General features: G+C 39.8%; 1 protein-coding gene across 3 annotated transcripts in view; it reads right to left on the reverse strand.

The window, feature by feature from the left end:
* Positions 1–1068: 1068 nt before the first annotated feature.
* Positions 1069–27595, reverse strand: part of ptp4a3b (protein tyrosine phosphatase 4A3b) — a 91510-nt gene continuing 64983 nt past the window's right edge. For all 3 annotated transcript variants that reach the window (XM_056258449.1, XM_056258450.1, XM_056258448.1), the window contains exons 5-7: positions 7945–8075; positions 5743–5817; positions 1069–2428 (exon numbers count right to left, since the gene is read on the reverse strand). In XM_056258449.1, coding sequence (XP_056114424.1) covers positions 2311–2428; positions 5743–5817; positions 7945–8075 — 324 coding nt within the window. In that variant the 3' untranslated portion in view covers positions 1069–2310. The remainder of the gene's footprint in view (positions 2429–5742; positions 5818–7944; positions 8076–27595) is intronic.

A 27595-nucleotide genomic window follows, 5' to 3' on the forward strand; every position in this document is an offset into this window, starting at 1 on the left:
ATCCAAAGAGATAACATTCAATTACTGTGGTATTGAGCAATCTGTTTTTATTTATTTTTAATTAATCCAGATTTCACATATGTTCCAATTTCATAAAAAAAGAGAGCAATATTTACATCAATTCTTAACTTTTCTGTTTTGGTATTAAAACTTATCAATAATACAATCATTTCAACCGCTGTAGGTATGAACAGGGAACAATAGATCATTAATTATGGATCAATGTTTCATAATTATCACTTAATACATCAATGTCAAATAGGCCACTGTAGAGATGATCATGAAAACAAATGGTTCAATGACTATTACTGTGGTGTAAGAGTGTAATGTCTTCATACAGATTAGATCATAAATTGATTGCAAGTGATTTTTAAACACTGACACTATATCATCCAATGTCAAGGGTAATGACTTCAGCTCTTCTGTTTTATTCAAAAGAAAAGAAGAAAAAAGGGTGAACACATTTTCTAAAAGATATGGATAAAGGAAACATGAAAAAAAGTTTTTAAAAAAGTGGACATTCCCATGGATGATGTCGTCATCTTAAGGACTATGAATGAATGAGGTTTAGGATAAACCTGAGACGTGGCGTGTAGTTTGAGCCCCACTTACCTGCCTGATCCTTTATCACACAAAAAAAGAAATGTTTCCTTTGATTATTAGTGTGCTGATCATATCAGTTTTCAGAGACATTCTGAGAATTATTTAGCCAACAACCCTACAAAACATTCCAGATAACAAAAGTGACTAAAGAGGCTGTATGAAAGAGAAGCCCTTATATATGTGAGCAACAGCAACATTGAGCTGATTTATTCACACCTTTTTTTAAATGGGATCCACTGTGGAAAGAATTATCGAGCGTCATAACCAGAAATGCAAACTTGATTAACAACTGATGTCCTGTATTAAAGTTCAGCTCTAAATTGAAGTGAGCTTGGCATGTTCCTTTAAAACATGTCTATTCTCCTGCTATTATTTCTGTAGATAAACATGAACAAGAATTGGAAAATAATTTAATCCATAATATGTGCAATTTGCTTATCCTTCTCATAGTCATTAAGATGCAAGTATGCAAAGATGCTCTTTTATTAGATATTTCTTTAACATTTGCTCAACTAGCTTTTGATTTCAAAGGTAGAGAAATGTGACATTATCCCAGATCCAAAGTCTTATGCATTTCATATCCAAAAGGGAAGCAGATTGATTATGCATGTGAGATCATTTCAGTACCAACACAGATCCGTTAAATTTTTTCCTCCGTTGGTGTCTATTTGACCACTAGTTAGGCAGAGATCCTGTTTCCATTTCATTTCCCATTATATGACCAACACAAAGTAGTTTTAGCCTCACTCAAAAGTTCATTCTGTAATTCTAAAGTGTCCACAGTACAACTATGTCTCTGAGAAACAGCCACGTGTGAGCACTGAGCGCAAACAACAACAAAATAAATAAAACTATTGAAATTCAAAAATTCTGTACGTATATGCTAAGATCTTTCATTTGAAGCATGTAGTTTGAGGACTCCCTCTTGTGGTTGCTGATAAATTAAGACAAATCTACAGATCTACAAGTGCGCTCGCTCGTGGATTTCTCTCAGTTCATTGGTGCAATTCTGCGGCACAACCGGGTTTCAGATAAGCTGGATTTTTTTTCTGAGTTTTAAAGTGTTCTGAAAGCAGCTAAAACATCCAAAAACCTGGAAGTCATGTCAAAGTGTGCTATGTTATCCATCTAGATGCCCACAGTTCTATTAATAAAGAGCCAGTGGTGTAAAACTCGAATCCCAGAGTAGATTCATGATATAAGGTAGAAAAAAGAACAAGGTTAAATCACTCACTCGCATCCCCAAAAATATAGAGCAACATGCATTCTGACACTTCAAAATAACAAAAGAGAGACAGAGAGAAAGACAGGGTAGTCAAGCAGTTTCATACGAAAGCGCGAGTATAACAACCGTGATTTTGTTGAAGCAGGTGGCCATGATCATCTTTGGATTGTGTGCTGCTGGTACAGTGTGATGGCTGGTAGCGTTGAGTGTGTGCGAATATGCATTGGCGTGTGTTTGTGTTCACAATTCATTTGTGAACACACAGAGGATAGGGGTTTTGTGTGTAGACAAAATTCAAGAGGCTCGCCTTTCACAGCCCTGAGCTGGTAAAGACCCTGTGTTAGGGGTCTGATATAAACACCAAAAGGGGGTTGAATAACCCTCCTGAAAAGTAATGAGTTCAAATGCACTAGGTTGGTAATTTAAGTCTGGTTTAGTCCATGTGTGACTTGCTCCTTCAGATGCAGGCTAGTGAGACCAGATCACATTATGCAGCACTTGCTTTTGTGGTTGTGTGGGTCTTTGAAACGCAGTCTTTGTTTAGGGCGGTACTTCTCCAAGTACGTCAGCTGCTTGCTGTTGATGGCGCCCCGGCGCTTTCTATGTGAAAAAAACAACAACAACAAATACCCATCAGTTATATTAATGTCAGATCAGTGATTTTAAATAATAATAATTATTATTATTATTACTACTACTATATGTACATACACTAAGATATTGATGTTAAACAGGTGTTGAACTGTGAGTACAGTTCATAGCGGGTCGATGGAAACCCATCATCACCGTCACCATTCTAAGTCATTTAGAGCTACATATATGTAATATATATAAATAATAAATTCATTTTTTTATTATAAATGATTTTATTTTAAATGTTTTCTTAATGTTAAACACACACACACACACACACACACACACACACACACACACACACACACACACACACACAATTTAATTTATATACACAATTTATGTGTACAATTTAATTTATGTTAAATTAATAAAGAGCCAGTGGTGTAAAACTCGAATCCCAGAGTAGATTATATATATATATATATATATATATATATATATATATATATACGTACAGCCTTGTATGTGAGTGTATATATACACTCACCTAAAGGATTATTAGGAACACCATACTAATACTGTGTTTGACCCCCTTTCGCCTTCAGAACTGCCTTAATTCTACGTGGCATTGATTCAACAAGGTGCTGAAAGCATTCTTTAGAAATGTTGGCCCATATTGATAGGATAGCATCTTGCAGTTGATGGAGATTTGTGGGATGCACATCCAGGGCACGAAACTCCCGTTCCACCACATCCCAAAGATGCTCTATTGGGTTGAGATCTGGTGACTGTGGGGGCCATTTTTTAGTACAGTGAACTCATTGTCATGTTCAAGAAACCAATTTAAAATGATTTGAGCTTTGTGACATGGTGCATTATCCTGCTGGAAGTAGCCATCAGAGGATGGTACATGGTGGCCATAAAGGGATGGACATGGTCAGAAACAATGCTCAGGTAGGCCGTGGCATTTAAACGATGCTCAATTGGCACTAAGGGGCCTAAAGTGTGCCAAGAAAACATCCCAAACACCATTACACCACCACCACCAGCCTGCACAGTGGTAACAAGGCATGATGGATCCATGTTCTCATTCTGTTTACGCCAAATTCTGACTCTATCATCTGAATGTCTCAACAGAAATCGAGACTCATCAGACCCGGCAACATTTTTCCAGTCTTCAACTGACCAATTTTGGTGGGCTCTTGCAAATTGTAGCCTCTTTTTCCTATTTGTAGTGGAGATGAGTGGTACCCGGTGGGGTCTTCTGCTGTTGTAGTCCATCCGCCTCAAAGTTGTGCGTGTTGTGGCTTCACAAATGCTTTGCTGCATACCTGGTTGTAACGAGTGGTTATTTCAGTCAAAGTTGCTCTTCTATCTGCTTGAATCAGTCGGCCCATTCTCCTCTGACCTCTAGCATCAACAAGGCATTTTCGGCCACAGGACTGCCGCATACTGGATGTTTTTCCCTTTTCACACCATTCTTTGTAAACCCTAGAAATGGTTGTGCGTGAAGATCCCAGTAACTGAGCAGATTGTGAAATACTCAGACCGGCCCATCTGGCACCAACAACCATTCCACGCTCTAAATTGCTTAAATCACCTTTCTTTCCCATTCTGACATTCAGTTTGGAGTTCAGGAGATTGTCTTGACCAGGACCACACCCCTAAATGCATTGAAGCAACTGCCATGTGATTGGTTGATTAGATAATTGCATTAATGAGAAATTGAACAGGTGTTCCTAATAATCCTTTAGGTGAGTGTGTGTATATATATATATATATATATATATATGTGTACAGCCTTGTATGTGTGTGTGTGTGTGTGTATATATATATATATATATATATATATACACACTCACCGGCCACTTTATTAGGTACCCCATGCTAGTAACGGGTTGGACCCCCTTTTGCCTTCAGAACTGCCTCAATTCTTCGTGGCATAGATTCAACAAGGTGCTGGAAGCATTCCTCAGGGAGTTTGGTCCATATTGACATGATGGCATCACACAGTTGCCGCAGATTTGTCGGCTGCACATCCATGATGCGAATCTCCCGTTCCACCACATCCCAAAGATGCTCTATTGGGTTGAGATCTGGTGACTGTGGAGGCCATTTTAGTACAGTGAACTCATTGTCATGTTCAAGAAACCAATTTGAAATGATTAGAGCTTTGTGACATGGTGGAAGTAGCCATCAGAGGATGGGTACATGGTGGCCATAAAGGGATGGACATGGTCAGAAACAATGCTCAGGTAGGCCGTGGCATTTAAACGATGCCCAATTGGCACTAAGGGGCCTAAAGTGTGCCAGGAAAACATCCCCCACACCATTACACCACCACCACCAGCCTGCACAGTGGTAACAAGGCATGATGGTTCCATGTTCTCATTCTGTTTACGCCAAATTCTGACTCTAACATCTGAATGTCTCAACAGAAATCGAGACTCATCAGACCAGGCAACATTTTTCCAGTCTTCAACTGTTCAATTTTGGTGAGCTCTTGCAAATTGTAGCCTCTTTTTCCTATTTGTAGTGGAGATGAGTGGTACCCGGTGGAGTCTTCTGCTGTTGTAGCCCATCCGCCTCAAGGTTGTGCGTGTTGTGGCTTCACAAATGCTTTGCTGCATACCTCGGTTGTAACGAGTGGTTATTTCAGTCACTGTTGCCCTTCTATCAGCTCGAACCAGTCTGGCCATTCTCCTCTGACCTCTGGCATCAACAAGGCATTTCCGCCCACAGAACTGCCGCTCACTGGATGTTTTTTCTTTTTCGGACCATTCTCTGTAAACCCTAGAGATGGTTGTGCGTGAAAATCCCAGTAGATTAGCAGTTTCTGAAATACTCAGACCAGCCCTTCTGGCACCAACAATCATGCCACGTTCAAAGTCACTCAAATCACCTTTCTTCCCCATACTGATGCTCGGTTTGAACTGCAGGAGATTGTCTTGACCATGTCTACATGCCTAAATGCACGTAGTTGCCGCCATGTGATTGGCTGCTTAGAAATTAAGTGTTAACGAGCAGTTGGACAGGTGTACCTAATAAAGTGGCCGGTGAGTGTATATATATACACACACACACACACACACACACACACAAGGCTGTACATCAGTGCACATTGTATGCATAATTTCTGGACTGCATAATGTGCTATAATTTGTTTGTGCTGTATAATTAGCTGTAATGCATTAATGCTGCACAATATCTGTCATGTATCAATGCTGCATCATTTACTGTGATGTGATTGTACTGTATCAATCACTGTATTGATTGGGTATTGTTTAATGTTGCTACAAGGTGTTGGTGATGTTTTGTTAGCTGTAATGTATACTCACTGTCTGATGAACTGAATGGCATCCTCATATTTCATCCCGCTCTCTATAAGTGCCAGAGCCACCAGCACCGGAGCCCTGCAACATATACACACACAGATAGTGTTTAATACCAGGAAACACCATCACCTCAAACAGCTTGTGTGTGCGAACATTTAACCCTTCTCAGCAAGAATACCACCTAATGGATGTGAGAACAGGTTTGCAGTTATAGTATGTTAAATTTATGTGAGTGGCAAGATTCATTATTCTACTACTTACCTTACCGTCTGTTCATCACACAAAGCTATTGTATGGCTTCAAGACTTAATATAGTGCACAAGTCATGGATGAAAAATATATGCTGTTTTTTTTTTTTTTTTTAATAATTTTGGAGCTTGACTGCTCTTTTAGACAAAATGAAAATGAATGGGTATTTGGGGTGTGGAAACCAATTCATTATTCAACTTTTTTCCAGGTTTGGAACAACATTAGAGTATGAAAATAATTTTCTGTTCACTTTAATGACCTTTATTTGGATGTTTATGAATTTCAAGCAGCCATCTAATCCTTTACAGAGTCTTAAATGTCTTTTTTTTTCTTTGAGAGAAAAATCCCAGATTTACTAAAACCCAATAAATTTTTTTTTGAAGAGTGTTCCGTCCCTGTCAGAGACTTTGTCTATTTTTACCGTTTGGTACAGCTTTCAAGTCTCCACTGAGTGTGCCCCCTTCCAATGCGCAACAACACAAACTCAGCCTACTAAAGCAAACACTGTCAAAAACTGCTGAGGGCTCCCATAGGAGCTGCAACCTACGTCAGAGAGGCTGGTGCTTAACTTGTCGGCAGAAGCGGTCAGGGGTCAAAGTGGGAGGAGGGCAGGCAGGGTAAACCGGACTGTCATTAGCCTACCACTCCTGCAGAACCGCAGCATTTGACCGTCTAGCTCGACATCTTGAGCGCCGCAACTTAATTAAAGTCTGTGTGTTTTGACAGCTGACAAGATAAGAGGGCAACACCGACACTAGACCAGGATTCTATACTGAAAAGAGATACGGAGGAGCAAATTAAAGAGCTGCTTATCATCAGCTTCCCGTTTCGTCTTCGGACGTCAACCTTTGTGCCTCCAATAATAAACATGGATTAATATTGTGAGTCCGTGTGGACGGTTGGTTTTGGCACACATCGGTCAGGCAGAGAGAATGGGTTGACCTGGAGAGGACGCGGGCCAAGAATGAGAGGCCTGTCGCTGAGGGGTATTTGGGGTAAAGCAAAAAAAAAAAAAAAAATTTGAAGACCTCAAACACAACACTAACACAAGCCAGCTTAAAGCTCTGCCAGAGATATTACACAGTACACATAATCCATGATTGCATTCTGAGGGAAATAGAGCAACAGATCCTGGGAAAGGCTGTTGATATGTTTGAGAATTTTTTTAAGAGAGAGAAACGAGCCACATAAAGCCTGACCCATCAAATTCAGATGAGCATTTGAACGTCTACAAGTTCTGAACAGCCACAACTGCAGGCTGGGAAATTACTAGGACTATCTGGAATCTGCACCTGCAGAACACCGTAGAAAGCTCAGCAGATTTCCATTTGAACCAATGTTATTTTACTATTATGTATATACTATTATAGTATTTAATATTATTTTCAATTAGCTTTTATGTTTTCAGTTGGATTTTAATTTCATCTTAAGTTTTAGCAATGTTGCGCTTGTCACTTTATTAGTTTTATTATTTCTATTTAGCTTCATTTCAATAGATTTTTTTATTTAACAAAAATTATGTTTTGATTTTAGTTAATAGTAACAACATTGATTTGAACAGCCTAAATTCTAAAATTGTTCACAAAATTCTAGACATCCTTGTGGTCTTTTTTTGTTGTTGTTGTAGTTATAATAGCATTTTGAAAGTTTCAGCCAATTTCCAATCAGAATAATCATTTACATTTACCTAGGTGAGTGTAACAGATACAATTGGGCAATATCTAGCCGCTAGGCAGGAGTGAGTTGTTTTGAGTTGCCACATAATTCCTCACTGGAATATTAGAGCAAAAAAATTGAAAAAAAAAAGCACACTGATTCAGTGTGTGCGCAGCACTGGTTTGATTAAGTTCAATTTGTTCCATTTTAACATACCACATAGGTGGCTATAGCCTTGGACTTAGCAGCACGTCTGTGATAACAGGATGAAGTGATGTGATGCTGTTCTCCTTCACTCACCGGCCCAGTCCGGCCACACAGTGCACAGCCACACAGCAGCCTGGATCCTCACAGAACTTATTCTTCAACAGACTAAGCCAGTCATCCACGATCTTATTAGGAGGAGGTGCACCGTCATCGAATGGCCAATCCTGAGGGAGAGAAACAGAAGGATGAGTTCATATCTATTATAACTATGGATAACTATACATAATGGATAACTATATATGGATAACTATACATCTGTATTTCAAGTTTCCCCTTGAAAGGGAAAGACTCACATAGAGAGACAAAATAGCAGATACGAATGAAATAAATGATTCGGTCACCACCAGCAGGTGGTGCTCTATAATGCTTCAGAGTGCATCATCTCAGATTCACAGCAGCTTGTGAATCCCTTTGATGATTCCTGTGTGATTTTTACAAGTTCTGCAACGGCAAACATGGCACGTTCACTCGTCCTGTCAACTCCAGCACTTCAATCAGATCTGCCACTAACAGCTCGATATAACACCATGTGCAAGAGCTGAATCATCAGAAATATTATGTAAGAGAGAAACAGGGAATTATCACTAAGAAGACATTGCATTCAATAAGCCGTTTTATCAAAGTCTTTACATATTTAAAGGGATGGTTCACACAAAAGTGTTGCAAAAAATACAATCTTCAGAATATCTCCTTTGTGCTCAGCAGAGAAATAAAAGTCAAATGGGTTTGAAAGGACTTGGGGGTGAGACAATGATAGATGAAGTAACACTTTAAATTTGTACATTTCTTTGTACAATTTTATGATTTGACCTGTGGTTTGATATTCACATGCTCTCTATGCTTTAGAGAAACATTCTGAGTTTTGATAATTGCATCAGCAGATCAGAACAAACACATTCAGTCCAGGCACAATCTGACTCACATGCAGATATTAAAGACTTTTTTCTTTCTTTCATGGAAGACTGAAGACTGAACACAAATGTGCTGGGTCAAAATACACTGAAAAACAGAGCATGGTGTTCTGAATCGCTGCTTTCTCAGAAAAGGGGACATTTACAGGGAGCGAGTTGATGAGACCATTTTCTACGAGGACCGTCTATGAGAATCTCCTGGTTTAAAAATAACATTTTAATCCACTAAGAGGTTAATAGGCCCCTCCTTGTCTGGTATGTCAACAGTAGGCTATTAATTCCAGGAGTCCATTCCAAGATGGAAGTGCTCTGTACTCTTGCCAGGGCACACCGACTCCAGAACCAGCAGTGTGGGGCCTAATTGTGGAAAATGCCCTGCCATTTTCCTTGAATCGGATACCTGGTATTCCTCCAGCAACTCGAGCCTCTGCTTAAAAGAGAGCAGGAGAGGTCTGAGGCACCTGTTTGCTGTCAACCAACACTTCAGTTTCATTACTTCCTTTAAAGGGGGTCTTGATTTGAAAACTTTAACTTTGGAGAATTAGATACTAACAATGCACACAAATGTCAAATCATCTGATTTCGGTTTTCTCATAAAAAATAAAAATAAACATGTTGCTGGGTCATGATCTTTCATGAATTATAAAACAGTTTAGATGGTTGTTTCAGTATGATTTGTATTTTATTTTATGATTTATAGTGCATTAAGACTTTTTGCCATTTTATACTTCTGTGAGACAAATGGGATCTGAAAAGTACAAATCTACACTGAAATGAAACCACACAACCTATCATCAAGTTCACAGAACTTTTCTGATCCAACGGTGTAAAAATGTGGAGGATGACTGTTTAAATCCATCTGGATTTAATTAAAATGGAGAGGAAATCCCATTCCATGTTTTGACCCCCTGCAAAGCCATTGCCTCATCACCTCTTATGAAGAGCAGAAGTGTGTGTGTGTGTGTTGGGGGAGTCCACAAACAAAAAAGAGAGAACAAAGAGCAAAGGAACGATTCTCAGGTTGACTCGGGTTGAGAAGTGCAAATACTATGCCATTAAAATTATCATTTGAACAGTCTGACATATGAAATTCTATATCAATAGTGAGAGTTTGAGCAGGACGTTTGTCTGAACAATGGAAGACACTTTTCAATTCTATTTTGCGCCAATGCAAATGGTGCAGCAATTACACATTTCACCTTTAAAGGTAAAGTATATATTTTTTCTAAATTTCCTCTACACCTTCTTCTATACCAGCTTAAAAATGCAATGACAACTATACTACATTCAAAGACAAAATATAGTTTCAAAAGTTAGGGGTTGCTAATTTTGGAGGGATTTATTAATGTCTTTGAAAGAAGTCTCACCAAAGCTGCATTTATTTTGATAAAAAATAAAATAAAAATATAGTTGTGAAATATTATTTCAATTTAAAAATATAGCTGCGAGCAGCGATTACGGGCCCAAGCCGGTGGCACCGCAACCCCGGTGCCTTTAGTTACCTAAAGGCACCAGGGTGGCGGTGCCGCCGGCTTTGGCCCTTCATCGCTGCTCGCAGCTATATTTATATATATATATATATATATATATATATATATATATATATATATATATATATATATATATATATGTATATATATATATATATATATATATATATGTATATATATATATATATAAAAAGCCGGTGGCACCGCCACCCTGGTGCCTTTAGGGTTATTGTGCACGACGTGACACAAAATATCTGCTCACTATCTGCCGAACGACTCTGGTAGTTCCGCTTCAGCACTGATGATGTTGTAGAAATAGTGCGCTCTGGTTGGTCTGGATTATTCGGGATTTTTTATTTTATACAGAAATAAGTTATTTATAATTCAGATGAGAATAAAGTTAGTGTTGATTAAAATGAAGGAAAACAAATATATTGATCTGAAATATAGAACATTAATTTTAAATTTATTTAGGTTCAATTACCAAACATACAATCTTAATTTAATTTAAAGCAAACAATACATTTAAAATATATTGGTTGTATGCACTTTTTTTTATAAAAAAAAGATATATATCCAAAAAGACAAGGCCTTAAAGGGTTAAACTCTTGTCACTGTAACAGACACAATCTCTCTCTAATATATAAATATATATAAATTCAATAGGCCTACATGATTTTGAACACAAGAGGGCAGTATAGCACTATATATGATTTGGATTATTATTATTTTTGACTAAACAACCATTCTGGCTGTTTTTAAACTTAAAAATAATTCTTAAATTGAAAAAAAATTTCTGCTCTGAAAATATAAATAAGCATAAAAATTGAATAAGCACTTTGAATATTCTAAACAGAATAAGCACTAGTCGCTAATGAGTAAGTACTAGTACTTAATGGAATAGATACTAGTATCTAAAAAATAAGTACTAGTAGCATGAAAATAGAGACTAGTAGGTTAAAATGATTAAATGTTAAAACGGCTTGCCATATTAGCTCAGAGAGAGACAGAGAGAGGCTCACCATATTCAAACCAAAATATCTGACTTCCTCTTGGTCTGAGCTAATTACGGTAAATTAGAAAGTTGTCCGGCTCGAAGAGTACAATATACATATCGAGTTTTGTTACTGTGGATAAAACTAACCCCCCCACTTTTGTCAAAAGCATTTAGAAAGTGACACACTTCTTGCTGCCAGTTGGTGGCGCTATAACTTTGACTCACAATAGTTACATCCATCTGATCGGCCTTCCTAAACCCATAATATATGGGTTTAGGAAGGCCGATCAGATGGATGTAACTATTGTTGCTATATAGCCGACTTCCTAATTTTAAATTTATTTAGGTTCAATTACCAAACATACAATCTTAATTTAATTTAAAGCAAACAATACATTTACAATATATGGGTTGTATGCACATTTTGTAATAAAAAAAGAGATATATATCCAAAAAGACAAGGCCTTAAAGGGTTAAACTCTTGTCACTGTAACAGACACAATCTCTCTCACACACACGTCAAATCACTTACATTTTATATGCAATATTGACTTTTTTCTGTTTCAGCAGTGAAACTAGTTAAACAAAGATCACAGCAGAACCATTGCGCATCTCACAGCAACGTGTTTTCTCATTACTGAATGATTCAGCATTTTGAACGAATCGGTTGACTGAAAGATTCAATGACCAATCCATAATCTGTCTCATTCATGAATGACTCAGCCGTTCGAACGAATCGTTCGAACAAATGAATCAATGACTCGCTCATTAAGACGGTCGCCTGGCGACACCTAATGACGGTTTAGTGATATGTTTAAAAGTATCATTCTTTCAAACGATTGTTAATTAACTCATATTTGAAACATAAGCTATATATATATATATATATATACACACACATATATATACACAAAAATAAAATAAAAACACATTTGAAGCGTGTTTGCTTACTAAATTGTGAGCGGAACGAAAGTTGCAGCAAATATCAGCAATAAATTTCATTAATCACGAGAGTGAAGTGCTGACTGAAAAGATGATGACGGAATAGGCTATTTTATGTAAAAGCGCCTATTTAAGCGAATCTGTCATTGTACTCTTTTGTTGTTGTGTTTTCCGTGAAAAATAATAGACTATTGAACTCACAATTCAAGCAATCGGCCCCCGATATTGCACTAATTTTAAAGTGACACTAAAAAGTATGCGGCTGCAGTGGCATTCATTACAGTGCGCATCCATGGCGACGAGCGAGCAAAACAGAGCGAACGTTTTTTCATTTCTACTTCCATAGAAATTCATTCGAGCGCACTGCGAGCGCCACCACTATAAATGTCCTTACTTTACTTTCACTTTTAACTTAGCGATATAAAAGCCCCCGGTGTTACACGTCAAATAACCGGTGAGAAAAAATTCTCGGAGTCACATAGCAGCTACCTATATTTAAATACAACAGGCCTACCTGATTTTGAACACAAGAGGGCAGTATAGCCCTATGTATTATTTGATATATTTATTTTTTAACTGAATAGTGCATCCTGGCTGTTTTTAAACTTGTACATTATTCTTAAATTGAAAACAAGAATAAAATGGGTTTAGTTCTGATATTTGTATAATTTTATCTAGAAATAAATGGTGTATAATTACATTTTTAGAAGATATGAAGCTTTTAGTGTTTTTTTTTTTTTTTTACATGACTTTAATCCCTCGCCATAGCAAAACAATTAGAGATATTCAATAGATATTCACAATTATGCTTCTTTAATGTATTTTCATCATGTTGAAAAAGTTTGGTGGGAATAAAATAAACCACTTAAGAGGAGTGATGCATATTTTGTCATTTAAAAAAAAATACAAAAATTGTTATGCGAAAAGACAAGGACTTAGAGATTTCTTTATCCTTTAATGCAGGAAAAATCATACAGCCAGCCACACACACACACACACACACATAAACACAGACACCAACCCTCCCTCCCTCCCCTCCCCTCTGCTCCCCTCCCCACACAGACACACACACAAACAGAATGGCAGGGGGACAAGAAATCCATTCAAACTACAATATCTGACTTTCTGTTGCTCTGAGCTAATGACTTTAAATTAGAAAGTCGATTGGCTTGATGAGAACAATATGCGTGGCAAGTTTTGTAACTGTAGGTAAAACGAGCAAAGTTATAACACACTTTATGTGTCCTTTTTTAGTCATAAAATTAATTTCCTCGCCACGGCCAAACCGTTCGAGATATCAAAAATCCCTCCGGAATTTAGCATCATCAATGTCTTGACGTCATGCTGACCGAGTTTGCTTGAAATCCGATCAATTCCCAAGGAGAATTAAATAGAATTTCAGGGGTATGCGTTTCCAAACAAACCATGATAGCCGGCTTCCTGTTGGGATGTCGTAAAACTTAGAGCACGAAAGTTGTTTAACCCAATGAGATCTATAAGTGTACACAGTTTCATATTATTACATGCAAGTGTCTTTGATTTATGGACAAGTGTTCGAATCCCAGTCCAGGGGGCGCTGTCGGTCCGCCCTGCCACGCCCGGGTACCAGCTTCAGTCCGGCCCTGATGGCCACGGGTTCTGACCCGTGTGCAAAGTTTCAAGAGTTTTAGAGGATGTTAAGGGCCCCAAAAGCCCCCGAAACCTTGATCAACAATAATTAAAAGCTTTGTCACTCAAACAGACACATCCCCCTCCCCCCACAGACACAGAGGTATGCAGAGAGAGGGAGAGAGGGACAGAGATTACTCCAAAACATCCCATTCAAACCAAAATATCTGACTTCCTGTTGTTCGGAACCAAAAACTGTAAATTAGAAAGTTGTCCGGCTTGATCTGAACAATATGCCTACCGAGTTTTAAGATTGCAGGTAAAACTATGAAACTAACCCTCTCACTTTTGTCAAAAGGTGGCGCTACTGAGTCCCTGCACCACGCCCGTTCCTGAAACTTTGCACATGTCTACTGGCTAATATATGTGACATGTCTGTCGAGTTTCATGCAATTTCAAGCATGCTAAGAGTCTCAAAAGCATCAAAAAAGAATTTTAAAGTTTGATGTGTTGCCACGGCAACAGTATCAAAGATATCAAGAATCCATTCACAGGTCTACATCTGGCGTATGTTTACATTATACAGATGAAGTTTGAAGCAAATTGGGTTAAAATAAGAGGGTGATTTCGAAGCATTTTGAAAGTGACACACTTCCTGCTGCCAGTTGGTGGCGCTATAACTTTGACTCACAATAGTCACATCCATGTGATCGGCCTCTTACAGCGAACACACTGGTGAAGTTTCATCAAGATCAGTTAATGTATGCAGAAGTTATAACACACTTCCTGTTTCACGTTTCTCGCCATAATTTCGTTTCCCCGCCACGGCCAAACCGTTCGAGATATCAAAAATCCCCTCGCAATTTTTCATCCTCAATGTCTTGACTTCATGCTGACCGAGTTTCGAGGCATTTCTTTGAATTCTCTAGGAGAAGTACTTTAAATTCCATTGCATGCGTTTTACAAACAACCCTAAATAGCCGACTTCCTGTTGGGCTGGGGTAAAAAGTAAGAGCATGAAGTATATATGAACCGATGAGATCTATATGTGTACCGAGTTTCATATTCTTACATACAAGCGTGTTTGATTTATGGACCAAGTTTTCGGACCCCGTTCCAGGGGGCGCTGTCGAGCCCCCCTGCCACGCCCGGGTACCATCTTCACCCCGACCCTGATGGCCGCGGGTTCTGACCCGCGTGCAAAGTTTCAAGAGTTTTCGTGCACGTTAAGAGCCCCAAAAGTGCCCGAATAGTCGTAAGAAAAATAAAAGAGGAGAAAAAAAAAAAAAAAAAATATAGCTGCGAGCAGCGATTACGGGCCCAAGCCGGTGGCACCGCAACCCTGGTGCCTTTAGTTACCTAAAGGCACCGGGGTGGCGGTGCCGCCGGCTTTGGCCCTTCATCGCTGCTCGCAGCTATATTTATATATATATATATATATATATATATATATATATATATATATATATATATATATATATATATATATAAAAAAGCCGGTGGCACCGCCACCCTGGTGCCTTTAGGGTTATTGTGCACGACGTGACACAAAATATCTGCTCGCTATCTGCCGAACGGCTCTGGTAGTTCCGCTTCAGCACTGATGATGTTGTAGAAATAGTGCGCTCTGGTTGGTCTGGATTATTCGGGATTTTGTATTTTATACAGAAATAAGTTATTTATAATTCAGATGAGAATAAAGTTAGTGTTGATTAAAATGAAGGAAAACAAATATATTTATCTGAAATATAGCACATTAGTTTTAAATTTATTTAGGTTCAATTACCAAACATACAATCTTAATTTAATTTAAAGCAAACTATATATTAAAAATATATGGCTTGTATGCACTTTTTTTTTATAAAAAAAAAAGATATATATCCAAAAAGACAAGGTCTTAAAGGGTTAAACTCTTGTCACTGTAACAGACACAATCTCTCTCTCACACACACACACACACACACACACACACACACACACACACACACACACACACACACACACACACACGTCAAGTCACTTACATTTTAGATGCAATATTGAATAAGCAGAAAAATCGGATTTTCTGCTCTGAAAATATAAATAAGCTTAAAAATTGAATAAGCACTTTGAATATTCTAAACAGAATGAGCACTAGTCGCTAATGTATAAGTACTAGTACTTAAAGGACAACTCCGGCGCAAAATGAACCTCGGGTGTAATAACACATTGGTACAGAAAATCGTTCCCTGAGATTTGTTTTCATGATAATCGAATATAAAGAGTTTTATCTCTAAAAACAATTTAGCTTATAACGCTAGTATATTGGGCATCGAGTAAGCAAAAAGAGATCGCTAGTTAATACCATTAACAAGGCTCAAATTAGCCCCACACTAACACGGCAGCATAATGAGTGTCCTTGCATGCAAACCGAAGCATTGAGAACTTTGTAAGTGTATAGACAGTTTAATAAGAAGATACTTTACACAGACAGTACAGTTAGCGCATACAGACAGCAGCCATCTTGGAAAACAGTCTCGATCAATCGAACCACGAAGGTGAGCGAACAGTACGTGTAGATATTGAAGATAAGATGAATTATATTTATTTTTTTATTTTCTCTGTTGCGTTCAGTGCTTCTCTTATGCGCTCAGTGCTTTCTTCCGGAAACAACGGACCATATGAGATTCCAAGTCACAGTTCAGCTCACGTATCACCGTGTTCGTGGTTTGACTGATCGAGGCTGTTTTCCAAGATGGGTCCTGTCTGTATGCGCTAGCTGTACTGTCTGTGTAAAGTATCTTCTTATTAAACTGTCTATACACTTACAAAGTTCTCAATGCTTCGATTTGAATGTAAGGACACTCATTATGCTGCCGTGTTAGTGTGGGGCTAATTTGAGCCTTGTTGATGGTATTAACTAGCGATCTCTTTTTGCTTACTCGATGCCCAATATACTAGCTGTAACGATCAAGTCCACTGGAAGCAAGTTGAGGTGAGAACCCAAACGCAATTTATTCCAAAAACAAGATAAACACAACAAAAGCATGACAAGGCATGGAAAACTCTAAACTAAAACAGGAACACAAACCAAGACTAGCGAACAAGATACTGGAGCCTGGGCATAGAACAAACAATACTCGACCAAGACACAGGGCAAACATGAGAGTTAAATACATACAGGACTAACGACGAGACAAGGGACACCTGTAAACATTTAAACAATCAACCAATGACAACATGACACAACAGACAAGGGAACACAAGGCAAGATCACATGACTAGAACAGGGGATCACATGACAGACAAGAACAGGAACAAGACACAAAACCCACACCGTGACATAGCCCCCCCCCTATGGGCGGCTCCCGACGCCCCTTAAAACAAAAAAAATACACAAGTTCCGGAGGGTGGTGATGCGGAGGTGGTCTTGGGGGAGGGAAGGAGGGACAAGTCTGTGCAGGGGAATGGGACCAGGGCATTGCAAGGGCGCGCAGACGACCAGGGCGGAGCAGGACGCGCAGGCGACCTGGGCGGGGAAGACACTCGGGCGGCCAAGGCGGTGAAGACCTCTCGGGCGGCCACGGCGGTGAAGACCCCTCGGGCGGCCACGGCGGTGAAGACCACTCGGGCGGCCAAGGCGGTGAAGACCCCTCGGGCGGCCACGGCGGTGAAGACCCCTCGGGCGGCCATGGCGGTGAAGACCACTCGGGCGGCCATGGCGGTGAAGACCTCTCGGGCGGCCACGGCGGTGAAGACCCCTCGGGCGGCCACGGCGGTGACGAACCCTCGGGCGGCCACGGCAACTCGGGAACAGACACACACACTGGCTCGGGAACAGGCACACACACTGGCTCGGGAACAGGCACACACACTGGCTCGGGAACAGGCACACACACTGGCTCGGGAACAGGCACACACACTGGCTCGGGAACAGGCACACACACTGGCTCGGGAACAGGCACACACACTGGCTCTAGTGTGTGCGCAGCCCACACACACCACATGGCTGTGGCCATAATGGCCAGTGTTGCGGTCACTGAGGGTTCAGGTGGCGCACACGTGGCGTGACCAGTCTCTGGCTGAGCAGACGTGACGTGGACAGTCTCTGGCTGGGCAGACGTGACGTGGACAGTCTCTGGCTGGGCAGACGTGACGTGGACCACAGCCTCTTGCTTGGCAGGCGTGGAGTCGGCCATCTTGTCTGAAGACACAGGCTCAAAAAGAGGAAGAGGATCAGGCTCAGGATCAGGATTGGCAGAAGTGATGTGAAGCTCAGTCTCTGGATCGGCAGAAGTGACGTGAAGCTCAGTCTCTGGATCGGCAGATGTGACGTGAAGCTCAGTCTCTGGACCGGCAGAAGTGACGTGAAGCTCTGGCTGGACGTGGCTGACGTGAAGCTCTGGCTGGACGTGGCTGACGTGAAGCTCTGGCTGGACGTGGCTGACGTGAAGCTCTGGCTGGACGTGGCTGACGTGAAGCTCTGGCTGGACGTGGCTGACGTGAAGCTCTGGCTGGACGTGGCTGACGTGAAGCTCTGGCTGGACGTGGCTGACGTGAAGCTCTGGCTGGACGTGGCTGACGTGAAGCTTCCCAGGCTCAGCGGATACGGTGGGTTTGTGGGGCTCATCTGCAAAGCCCACAGTAAATGATGAGCCGCTTAACAAAAGAGCAAAGTCCATATACTGTACCAGCGTGCATTGAGGGGTATTGGCAGGCATGAGATCATAAATGGATGCATCAAGTCCATGGTGAAACATGTCTTTCAAGAACTCATCATGGAGATCAACCCCATGACAAAGTCCGCAAAACTCCTCCACATAATTCTCGATCGGGCGACCATCTTGGCTGAGGCGATAGAGACGGATTGCTGGGTCCATGTTGTGGTCGAGTATTCTGTAACGATCAAGTCCACTGGAAGCAAGTTGAGGTGAGAACCCAAACGCAATTTATTCCAAAAACAAGATAAACACAACAAAAGCATGACAAGGCATGGAAAACTCTAAACTAAAACAGGAACACAAACCAAGACTAGCGAACAAGATACTGGAGCCTGGGCATAGAACAAACAATACTCGACCAAGACACAGGGCAAACATGAGAGTTAAATACATACAGGACTAACGACGAGACAAGGGACACCTGTAAACATTTAAACAATCAACCAATGACAACATGACACAACAGACAAGGGAACACAAGGCAAGATCACATGACTAGAACAGGGGATCACATGACAGACAAGAACAGGAACAAGACACAAAACCCACACCGTGACACTAGCGTTATAAGCTAAACTGTTTTTAGAGATAAAACTCTTTACATTCGATTATCATGAAAACAAATCTCAGGGAACGATTTAGTCTGTACCAATGTGTTATTACACCCGAGGTTCATTTTGCACCGGAGTTGTCCTTTAATGGAATAGATACTAGTATCTAAAAAATAAGTACTAGTAGCATGAAAATAGAGACTAGTAGGTTAAAATGATTAAATGTTAAAACGGCTTGCCATATTGGCTCAGAGAGAGAGAGAGAGAGAGAGAGAGAGAGAGAGAGAAAATTACCTTTTAGATACTAGTACCTATTAATAGATACTAGTATTTAGGCTCTAGATCCACTCCGAAAGTCACTTCGTGATCATTTAACCGCTTCATTTGAGAAAAACTATCATTATGACATAAACAAACAAACTCAAAAGGTCTTCACGGCAACCCGTCAAAATAAAAGTTCAGTTTAACTTGACAGAAACATATTACCGTTGTACAGTAGAATTTAGATATGTCCCAATGTAATAATACTAACACTAATCCAAATAAATTATCATCAAAACTGAATTTAAGGAATAATCCATGTTTTAATTTTAACAGTAAAGCTCATTGTGCAGCACGTTATTTGACAAAAAGTTTATTTAATTTCATATGATTAAAATTGATGATAAATGATAAAATTTGTGTTTTATGTCTTCATTTTATTACCAGAAAAAACACAACACAGAATTAGTGTGACATTTTTTTTCATATTTTTTTTAAATGTTGTATACGTTTAATGATTCATAATACACTATTTCAATTAATTAGACATGCTTTTTGATTGCTAAAAAATTTACACCACGTATTCGTAATACACCCGCTCCGCAACACTAGCAGTTCCCCCAATCCCCCACCCCCCCCCCGAAAAAAAATCCTAGGGGAAACACTGGGCATTCATAACGGTGCGCGTCCATGGCGACGAGCGAGCAGAGCTGAGTGAACGTTTAGTTAATTTATTCATTCGAGCGCTCTGCAAGCGCCACCATTATCAATGTGGACGTCCGTATTTAAAAGCTCTCGATCCTCAGTCACATACCAAATATGTATATAATTTTGAACACAAGAGGGCAGTATGGCCCTATGTATGAGTTGGTGTTTAAACTAACCTATCACTCAAAGAGCCCCCCCCCCCCCCCCCCCCCCCCCCCCCTCCCCTCCCTCCCTCCCCACACAGACACACACACACACACACACACAAACAGAATGGCAGGGGGACAAGAAATCCATTCAAACTACAATATCTGACTTTCTGTTGCTCTGAGCTAATGACTTTAAATTAGAAAGTCGATTGGCTTGATGAGAACAATATGCGTGGCAAGTTTTGTAACTGTAGGTAAAACGAGCAAAGTTATAACACACTTTATGTGTCCTTTTTTAGTCATAAAATTAATTTCCTCGCCACGGCCAAACCGTTCGAGATATCAAAAATCCCTCCGGAATTTAGCATCATCAATGTCTTGACGTCACGCTAACCGAGTTTGCTTGAAATCCGATCAATTCCCAAGGAGAATTAAATAGAATTTCAGGGGTATGCGTTTCCAAACAAACCATGATAGCCGGCTTCCTGTTGGGATGTCGTAAAACTTAGAGCACGAAAGTTGTTCAACCCAATGAGATCTATAAGTGTACCGAGTTTCATATTATTACATGCAAGTGTCTTTGATTTATGGACAAGTGTTCGAATCCCAGTCCAGGGGGCGCTGTCGGTCCGCCCTGCCACGCCCGGGTACCAGCTTCAGTCCGGCCCTGATGGCCACGGGTTCTGACCCGTGTGCAAAGTTTCAAGAGTTTTAGAGGATGTTAAGGGCCCCAAAAGCCCCCAAAACCTTGATCAACAATAATTAAAAGCTTTGTCACTCAAACAGACACATCCCCCTCCCCCCACAGACACAGAGGTATGCAGAGAGAGGGAGAGAGGGACAGAGATTACTCCAAAACATCCCATTCAAACCAAAATATCTGACTTCCTGTTGTTCGGAACCAAAATCTGTAAATTAGAAAGTTGTCCGGCTTGATCTGAACAATATGCCTACCGAGTTTTAAGATTGCAGGTAAAACTATGAAACTAACCCTCTCACTTTTGTCAAAAGGTGGCGCTACTGAGTCCCTGCACCACGCCCGTTCCTGAAACTTTGCACATGTCTACTGGCTAATATATGTGACATGTCTGTCGAGTTTCATGCAATTTCAAGCATGCTAAGAGTCTCAAAAGCATCAAAAAAGAATTTTAAAGTTTGATGTGTTGCCACGGCAACAGTATCAAAGATATCAAGAATCCATTCACAGGTCTACATCTGGCGTATGTTTACATTATACAGATGAAGTTTGAAGCAAATCAGGTAAAAATAAGAGGGTGATTTCAAAGCATTTTGAAAGTGACACACTTCCTGCTGCCAGTTGGTGGCGCTATAACTTTGACTCACAATAGTCACATCCATGTGATCGGTCTCTTACAGCGAACACACTGCTGAAGTTTCATCAAGATCAGTTAATGTATGCAGAAGTTATAACACACTTCCTGTTTCACGTTTCTCGCCATAATTTCGTTTCCTCGCCACGGCCAAACCGTTCGAGATATCAAAAATCCCCTCGCAATTTTTCATCCTCAATGTCTTGACTTCATGCTGACCGAGTTTCGTGGCATTTCTTTGAATTCTCTAGGAGAAGTACTTTAAATTCCATTGCATGCGTTTTACAAACAACCCTAAATAGCCGACTTCCTGTTGGGCTGGGGTAAAAAGTAAGAGCATGAAGTATATATGAACCGATGAGATCTATATGTGTACCGAGTTTCATATTCTTACATACAAGCGTGTTTGATTTATGGACCAAGTTTTCGGACCCCGTTCCAGGGGGCGCTGTCGAGCCCCCCTGCCACGCCCGGGTACCATCTTCACCCCGACCCTGATGGCCGCGGGTTCTGACCCGCGTGCAAAGTTTCAAGAGTTTTCGTGCACGTTAAGAGCCCCAAAAGTGCCCGAATAGTCGTAAGAAAAATAAAAGAGGAGAAAAAAAAAAAAAAAAAAATATAGCTGCGAGCAGCGATTACGGGCCCAAGCCGGTGGCACCGCAACCCCGGTGCCTTTAGTTACCTAAAGGCACCGGGGTGGCGGTACCACCGGCTTTGGCCCTTCATCGCTGCTCGCAGCTATATTTATTTATATATATATATATATATATATATATATATATATATATAAAGCCGGTGGCACCGCCACCCTGGTGCCTTTAGGGTTATTGTGCACGACGTGCAAAAACGTAACCCTGCTTTGACTGTCGAAAAGAAGTGTGCTGTAGAGCTTGTATCAGTGTGGGCTCTGCAAAAGTGTGCATTGAGGGCACATGTCAACCACAAAGTATGCGAGAGCAACCTTCTGAAAGGTCAGGTCTACATCCAGGTCTACATCTGCCGTGTTTTTACATCATAGTAGTGAAGTTTGAAGCAATCAGGTGATTTCAAAGCTTTTTGAAAGTGACAGACTTCCTGCTGCCAGTTGGTGGCGCTATAACCGGGGTGGCGGTGCCGCCGGCTTTGGCCCTTTCACGCTGCTCGCAGCTATATTTATATATATATATACACACACACACACACACACACATATATATATATATATATATATATATATATATATATAATATATATATATATTGTTTTTTTAAGAGACAAGACAGAATATTACTTGCCTGATCTGATTAGAAAAATAGTGTTTGTGTGTGTGTGTGTGTGTGTGTGGCGTAATTGAACAATGTAGACATAAAGACATACTCCGTCCTTTTGTTCATACAGGACATTATTCAAACTGCAAAGTGTTTACTTATATTTGTGTACACTCGCAATAAAACACAACATTGTGCTTTTGTCAAACTATAAACTCTTGTCAAACTGTAAACTACAACTGTCACCCAACCAAAATCTCTTACACACACACACACACACACAGTTTAAAAGCAAAAAATATCAAACAATCCTATTTAAAAACAGTCTGTGGGAGCCATCTTTTGGACATTCATCATATCGCATTGGTTTTCATTTCTTGTCATCAAACAGAGCCCTAATCTGTTTATTTTTTCAGTTACACATTCTACATTGATTAAAAAAGAAAAATCAAAGGTGTTTTTATTTTATACAGAAATAAATAATCTATCATTCAGATGAGAATAAAGTTAGTGTTAGTTCAAATTTTAAGGAAAACAAATATATGATCTGAAATATAGCACATTCATGTAAAATTCATTTAGGTTCGATTACCAAACATACAATCTTAATGTAATTTTTAAGCAAACAATACATTTAAAATATATGGGTTGTATGACTATTTTTTAATATAAAAAGATATATATCCAAAAAGACAAGGTCTAAAGTTTAACAAGGGTTAAACTCTTATCACTGTAACAGACACAATCACACACACAATCACACACACACACACAAGTCAAATCACTTACATTTTAGATGCAATATTGACTTTTTTTCTGTTTCAGCAGCGAAAATAGTTAAACAAAGATCACAGCAGAACCATCGCGCATCTCACAGCAACGCGTTCTCATTACTGAATGATTCAGCATTTTGAACGAATCGGTTGACTCAAAGATTCAATGACCAATCAATCCATAAACATCTATCTCATAAGTGTTTACTTATATTTGTGAACAATCGCAATAAAACACAACATTGTGCTTTTGTCAAACTGTAAACTACAACTGTCACCCAACCAAAATCTCTTTTTTATTTTATACAGAAATAAATAATCTATCATTCAGATGAGAATAAAGTTAGTGTTAGGTCAAATTTTAAGGAAAACTCTGAAATATAGCACATTCATTTAAAATTCATTCAGGTTCAATTACCAAACATACAAATCTTAATGTAATTTAAAGCAAACAATACATTTAAAATATATGGGTTGTATGCCTATTTTTTTTTATATAAAAAGATATATATCCAAAAAGTAACAGACACAATCATACACACACACACACACACACACACACACACACACACACACACACAGACACACACACAAGTCAAATCACTTACATTTTATATGCAATATTGACTTTTTTCTGTTTCAGCAGTGAAACTAGTTAAACAAAGATCACAGCAGAACCATCGAGCATCTCACAGCAACGTGTTTTCTCATTACTGAATGATTCAGCATTTTGAACGAATCGGTTGACTCAAAGATTCAATGACCAATCCATAATCTGTCTCATTCATGAATGACTCAGCCGTTCGAACGAATCGTTCGAACAAATGAATCAATGACTCGCTCATTAAGACGGTCGCCTGGCGACACCTAATGACGGCTTAGTGATATGTTTAAAAGTATCATTCTTTCAAACGATTGTTAATTAACTCATATTTGAAACATAAGCTATATATATATATATACACACATATATACACACAAAAATAAAATAAAAACACATTTGAAGCGTGTTTGCTTACTAAATTGTGAGCAGAACGAAAGTTGCAGCAAATATCAGCAACAGGAGTCAAATTTCATTAATCACGAGAGTGAAGAGCTGACTGAAAAGATGATGACGGAATAGGCTATTTTATGTAAAAGCGCCTATTTAAGCGAATCTATCATTGTACTCTTTTGTTGTTGTGTTTTCCGTGAAAAATAATAGACTATTGAACTCACAATTCAAGCAATCGGCCCCCGATATTGCACTAATTTTAAAGTGACACTAAAAAGTATGCGGCTGCAGTGGCATTCATTACGGTGCGCGTCCATGGCGACGAGCGAGCAAAACAGAGCGAACGTTTTTTCATTTCTACTTCCATAGAAATTCATTCGAGCGCACTGTGAGCGTCACCACTATAAATGTCCTTACTTTACTTTCACTTTTAACTTAGCGATATAAAAGCCCCCGGTGTTACACGTCAAATAACCGGTGAGAAAAAATTCTCGGAGTCACATAGCAGCTACCTATATTTAAATACAACAGGCCTACCTGATTTTGAACACAAGAGGGCAGTATAGCCCTATGTATTATTTGATATATTTATTTTTTAACTGAATAGTGCATCCTGGCTGTTTTTAAACTTGTACATTATTCTTAAATTGAAAACAAGAATAAAATGGGTTTAGTTCTGATATTTGTATAATTTTATCTAGAAATAAATGGTGTATAATTAAATTTTTAGAAGATATGAGGCTTTTAGTGTTTATTTTTTTTTACATGACTTTAATCCCTCGCCATAGCAAAACAATTAGAGATATTCAATAGATATTCACAATTATGCTTCTTTAATGTATTTTCATCATGTTGAAAAAGTTTGGTGGGAATAAAATAAACCACTTAAGAGGAGTGGGTAAAAATGTAGAGCCTGGTTTTGCAAAACATCCACATTAAGACCAAAATAGCCCACTTCCTGTTGGGCTGGCTTAAAGTTGTTTGGCCCGATGAGATCTATATGTGTACAGAGTTTCATAATATTACATGCAAGTGTGTTTGATTTATGGACCAAATTTTCTGACCAAGTTAATTTAATTAATAAACTAATTATATAAAACTATTTTCAATGCACTACAATTCAACTGGTTATATGCCTTTACTTATTAATACAACTTATTTAAAAAATACAAGGCGTAAGACATTTTTTTTTCTTTTTTAATGCAGGCCAAACCACACAGCAGTCAAATGGTTAATCTAGCCCCCCTCCCCCTCCCCACACTCACAGACACACACACACACACACATAGACGTAGGCTCAGAGAGAGAGAGACATAAAATGACAATTTTCAAACCAAAATATCTGACTTCCTGTTGGTTGGAGCTATTGAGTGTAAATTAGAAAGTTGTCTGGCTGGAGGAGAACAATACACATACCGATTTTTATTACTGTAGATAAAATCAATCCCCCCACTTTTGACAAAAGGTGGCGCTACTGAGCCCCTCACCACGCCCGTTTCTGAAACTCTGCACATGTCTACTGTCTAATAAATGTGATGTGTCTGTCGGGTTTCATGCAATTTCAAGTATGTTAAGAGTCTCAAAAGCATCAACAAAGAATAATAAAGTTTGATGCGTTGCCACGGCAACAGTATCTAAGATATCAATAATCCTTTCTCAGGTCTACATCTGCCGTGTGTCTACATTATACACATAAAGTTTGAAGCAAATTGGGTAAAAATAAGAGGGTGATTTCAAAGCCTTTAGGAAGTGACACACTTCCTGCTGCCAGTTGGTGGCGCTATAACTTTGACTCACAATAGTCACATCCATGTGATCGGACTCTTACAGCGAACACACTGCTGAAGTTTCATCAAGATCAGTTAATGTATGCAGAAGTTATAACACACTTCCTGTTTCCTTTATTCGCCATGAATTCGTTTCCTCGCCACGGCCAAACCGTTCGAGATATCAAAAATCCCCTGGCAACTTTTCATCCTCAATGTCTTGACTTCATGCTGACCGAGTTTCGTGGCGATTGGTTGAATTCTCTAGGAGGAGTATATCGAATTCCAGGGGCATACGCTTCCAAACAAACCATAATAGCCGACTTCCTGTTGGGCTGGGGTAAAAAGTAAAAGTACAAAGGATATATGAATCGATGAGATCTATATGTGTACCGAGTTTCATATTATTACATTCAAGCGTTTTTGATTTATGGACCAAGTTTTCGGACCCTGTTCCAGGGGGCGCTGTCGAGCCCCCCTGCCACGCCCGGGTACCAGCTTCAGCCCGGCCCTGATGGCCGCGGGTTCTGACCCGTGTGCAAAGTTTCAAGAGTTTTTGAGCATGTTAAGGGCCCCAAAAGTGCGCTGAGAGTCTCAAAAGTATCCAAAAAGAATATTAAAGTTTGATGCGTTGTCACGGCAACAGCATCTAAGATATCAACAATCCTTTCACAGGTCTACATCTGGCGTGTGTCTACATTATACACATCAAGTTTGAAGCAAATCGGGTAAAGCCTGTTTGATTTATGGACCAAGTTTTCGGACCCCGTTCCAGGGGGCGCTGTCGAGCCCCCCTGCCACGCCCGGGTACCAGCTTCAGCCCGGCCCTGATGGCCGCGGTTTCTGACCCGTGTGCAAAGTTTCAAGAGTTTTTGAGCATGTTAAGGGCCCCAAAAGTGCGCTAAGAATCTCAAAAGTATCCAAAAAGAATATTAAAGTTTGATGCGTTGTCACGGCAACAGCATCTAAGATATCAACAATCCTTTCACAGGTCTACATCTGGCTTGTGTCTACATTATACACATCAAGTTTGAAGCAAATAGGGTAAAGCGTGTTGGATATATGGACCAAATTGTCTGACCCGTTCAAGGGGGCGCTGTCGAGCCCCCCTGCCACGCCCGGGTACCAGCTTCAGCCTGGCCCTGATGGCCGCGGGTTTTGTCCCGTGTGCAAAGTTTCAAGAGTTTTCGAGCACGTTAAGAACCCCAAAAGTGCCCGAAAGCATATAAAAGCATGAAAAAGCTTAAAAAAAGGAA

This window comes from Rhinichthys klamathensis, unplaced genomic scaffold, assembly GCF_029890125.1.
Source record: "Rhinichthys klamathensis goyatoka isolate OS25496 unplaced genomic scaffold, OSU_Roscu_1.1 h1tg000152l_1, whole genome shotgun sequence".
Taxonomy (NCBI): Eukaryota; Metazoa; Chordata; class Actinopteri; order Cypriniformes; family Leuciscidae; genus Rhinichthys; species Rhinichthys klamathensis.